Source organism: Notothenia rossii (genome assembly GCF_949606895.1).
Source record: "Notothenia rossii genome assembly, chromosome: 1".
In the NCBI taxonomy this organism is placed as follows: domain Eukaryota; kingdom Metazoa; phylum Chordata; class Actinopteri; order Perciformes; family Nototheniidae; genus Notothenia; species Notothenia rossii.
In genome coordinates, this window is record NC_136912.1 from 46619208 (window position 1) to 46623644 (window position 4437).

Sequence of the window (4437 nt, forward strand, 5' to 3'; positions counted from 1 at the left end):
GCCGCATGCGGCTCTTTTAAGACTAACTGCGGCTCTTTTAAGTCCCACTTAAAAAAAAATAAATAAAAAAAAAATCTTTGAAAAACGAAAAACAAAGTCAGAAGAATTCATCAACATTTCATTATCACTCACAAGTCACACATCAGTCGTCGCCCCTCCCCCTCTGAATAGCCAATCAAATATTATGTCAGGTTTCGCGCTCTGATTGTTTCGCGCGAGATAATTGCTACGTCACACTGGGAAAACTATACAGCACTATGCAAAAATGGCTACGACTAAACGGAAATATGAAGAGGAATATCGAACATTTAAAGAGGACTGGGAACTGGAGTTTTTCTTCGTCTCCACCGGTTCGGGAAAATGCACCTGCCTGCTTTGTGACAACATCATTTCACAATTTAAAAGGTCCAATTTGCAGCGCCATCACGACACAAAACACCCGAAGTTTAGTACCGACTTTCCGAAAGGTGGAGAGCTGAGGGCGGAAAAGCTGGCTAGACTCAAACAGAACCGAACTGCTCAAAAAAACTTTTTCCACACTAATACGAGTGAAAGAGCGACAGAGGCATCCTACAAAATCACACATGAACTGATGAAAAAGATGAAGCCATATACTGATGGAGAAATGGTGAAGGACTGCATACTGCTGGCTTATTCAACGTTGTTTCCTGAGAAAAAAGACCTGGAACGAGAGGCCAAAAAAATGCAACTGTCGGATTCTACTGTAGCTAGGAGGGCATCAGACATTTCAGAGAACATTGCACATACTCTTAAAGACAAACTGTCATCCGCTGAGTTTGTCAGCCTTGCAATGGACGAAAGCTTGGATGTCAATGACACGCCACAATTACTAATCTTTATCCGGGCGGTCAACAGTAAGCTTGACATTACAGAGGAACTGCTTGACATGGTTTCACTGAAAAATGGAACAACGGGCATTGAAATAAAAAACGCTGTGCTGGAAACATTACAGAAGTTTAACATTGGCCCAGAAAAAATCACAGCATTCACGACAGATGGCGCACCGGCGATGCTTGGTAAGAGGAACGGAGCCGTGGCCTTGCTGAAAGAGACGCTTAAAAACGGCGGGGTTGCTGCTGAGGGTATTTTCTCATACCATTGTATTGTGCATCAACAAGCCTTGTTTGCTAAGTTCAAATGTCTGAATGAAGTGATGGCAAATGTAATCGAAGTGGTTAATTATATCAGGGCCCGTGCAAGAAACCACTTAAATTTTAAACTGCTGTGTGAGGAGTTTGACACTCACTATGGAGATTTGGTGTTACACACCGAGATCAGATGGCTGTCTAAAGGACGTATGCTTGCACATTTAATGGACTTGATTGAACCCCTGAAAGCCTTCATTGTCGGCCAAGGGGAGACTTCCCGATTTTCCTTTTTGGATGATAAAGAGTGGGTGCTGTCTGTTGCGTTCCTGTGTGACATTACGCAGCACTTGAACGAACTTAATCTCAAGATGCAGGGAAGAAACAAGAACGTGTATGAGCTCTACACGGCTGTCAAAGTATTTTCTGACAAACTGGATGTACTCGACCAAAGTGTCCGTGGTTCTGATTACCGTTTCTTCCCCACCGTGCAGAAAGTGATGGCGAGGCATGCAGACGCTCTCCTGACCTGTCAATCTCAATTCTGTGAGGTGCTAACTGAGCTCAAGCAAAACTACACATCCAGATTCCACGACTTCAAGGACCATAGCAATATTTTTCTACTTGTGAAAAACCCATTCCTGATTGAAGTCAATGAAATGAAGCAAATAAGCGACCAGCTCGGACTTGTGCAGCTTCAAATGGAGTTCGTGGAGTTAAAGAGCTCAGATGAACTTCAGCGTCAATTTCGGATTACAGATGTCGTGGACTTTTGGAAACTGGTGGGGCATCTACCAAATATCTCCAGACTGGCAAGACGCATCATCTCAATGTTTCCGTCCACATACCGGTGTGAAGCAGCATTCTCTGCGCTCACAAAAATAAAATGTCGCAACCGAAACAGATTGAGTCTGCAGCACACAACAGAGGCCCTCCGGATCGCCGTTTCCAGCGCAGAGCCCGACTTCAAATCACTTGTGCGGCAGAAGGAGTGTCAGAAATCACATTGAGTGTGAAGTAAGGTCAACATTACTCTTCTGACAACCCCTGCTGTGTATAATCTGCTGTTATATGGACTGTGATTATCAGTAAACATGCTGTCTGTTATCTGTTGTTTTGTGTGTTTTGTGGTTGCAGTGAAAATAAGAAATCACAGTTATTGCACTGTACATTATGCTTTTCATTCTTAAGTAAGATATTACTATTATCCATATTCTCAAATGCATAAAGGTTTCAGGGAGGAAAGGAGCGTTTTTGGATTGTGGCTCTTGCAAAAATATGTTTTCGTCAATGTGGCTCCTGATTAGGACAAGGTTGAGTACCACTGGTATATATAAATGGATGTAGGGTCCGTTACGTCACCCATAGGATTCTGCAGAGAAGCCCTTAGTAGGCGGAGTCGGCCACTAACGGCTCGACAGTGACGTCAGAGTCTAACTTCCGCCTGCTCCAGCATGCTCTAAATAAGGGCAAAGAGGCGGAGCCGAGGCGGGACCTGCTGCTGAAGCACAAAGGGGGGCTCCAAGCAGAGTCCTGCATCGGGTCGGGTATCCGCGGGTACCCGACGGGTGACCCGCAAAAAAGGTGATTTGCGGTTGGTATTTTTTCAAACGCTTTTTTCCGGGTTCGGTTCTGGGTAAAACAAAGATGATGCGGGTCGGGTTGCGGGTGTTGTATAATAAATATATTTAAATAATAATAATTTAGTTTAATTTTTAAATCCTCAGACCTCTCCTCCGAGGGACCGAGCATAATCATAACTTCTGCAGCGCATCAATCTGCTGCTGAGCGCACCACATTCTGAATGGCTGAGGTGAAGCTCTCTATAGCGGAGAATACAGCATTTTCAATAACTCTTCCTCAAGAGCGAAATCCAATGTCTGGGAGGCTTTTGGTGTCATCCTAGATGGAGAAAATAACCAACATCCCAGGCTTTTTGAGCCAAATATGCAACTGCGTGTGTTGATAATTGCACGTTTTCACTGCTCATATATATGCAGGTTCGGGTCGGGTTGCGGATCTTGTCCCGGCGGGTCGGGTCGGGTTGCGGAACTAATTGGCAATATGTGCGGGTAGCGGGCGGGTTCGGTATTGCACGTCGCGGGTGCGGGGCGGGAGCGGGTCTTGAAAATCAGACCCGTGCAGGACTCTGGCTCCAAGCTCCCGATCTAGCTGAAGCTACAAAGCTAGGCTAACATGCTCACTTAATAAGCCTTGTTCAACATAATTTCTTTAGCTAATACTACAGCAGGCTGCAGGCGAACCAAGTCCGCGTTTCGCTGCATTTCTTGACCTCCAGTTATAACGCCGGACTCCGCCGCCAGAACGCCGGAGGTAATGGAGCCGCAGGGGGCTAGCTCGCTCCCTGCAGCTCCGTTAGCTCCGGCCGGCGGACTCCGGCAGCCACCACTGGGATAATTGGGTCCCCTTTTAACATTTGCTCCCGTTTAGCATTATGGGCTTCATAGCCATAGACTTTAAAAGTCTTACCCAAGGCTGAATCTTAAACAAAACTATATATATATATATATATATATTAGGGCTGTCAAGTTGCAAAAAAAAATTAACGGCACTAATTATTTTAACGTGATTAACGCATGTGTATTTTTTTTTCCTTGCCCACCCCGTAGTTTCAGAGCGCATCGAGTTTAAAATACCATCTACAAGCTGATGCTGACAGCCCCGCTCCTGCCGTCCGCTTGCGGCAGACCACACTTCCACGCTCACCGGCAGGCACCGACTGGCCATCGGGAGGACCGGGAGGGTGTGTGTATGTCTGGAGCGAGAGAGAGACCTTACGTGTATTGTTGTTGTTAGCATCTGGTGCTAGCTAGCTGCACTAATGGATATAAGGAGCTGTTTCGCCACAACTGCGCCGAGCACTTGACTTTATGCAGGTAGCCAGACAGTGGGACATTGTACGAAAAGTCAGCACACTCAACAACACAACATGATTGCAGCGTCCAGGCAGCTCCCGTTCGAGCATATATGCCTTGAGTTGCACATAGCTCCAACGATTCATCACACACACAAACACACACACACACACACACACACACACACACACACACACACACACACACACACACACACACACACACCATTTGTATTGTATTATTGTATGAGAGAGGTTCCAGGTTGAATTGAGGCGAATGTTCAGAGGTTGTTGTGTTTAATATTCATGAGAATATTTGTCATTGTTCAAATGATAATAAACATTAGCATAAAGCATATTTGTCCACTCATATCTTGATAAGTGCGATTAATTTGCGATTAATCGCGATTAACTATGGACAATAATGCGATTAATCGTGATTAAATATTTTAATCG

The 4437-nt window shown here is 45.2% G+C and overlaps 1 protein-coding gene across 1 annotated transcript; it reads left to right on the top strand.

The window, feature by feature from the left end:
- Positions 1-265: 265 nt before the first annotated feature.
- LOC307019122 (general transcription factor II-I repeat domain-containing protein 2B-like) lies at positions 266-2116 on the top strand (the record flags this gene model as incomplete). Its single annotated transcript, XM_079649760.1, has 1 exon — positions 266-2116. One exon carries the CDS (start codon positions 266-268, stop codon positions 2114-2116), a length of 1851 nt encoding a protein of 616 aa, XP_079505886.1.
- Positions 2117-4437: the final 2321 nt, after the last annotated feature.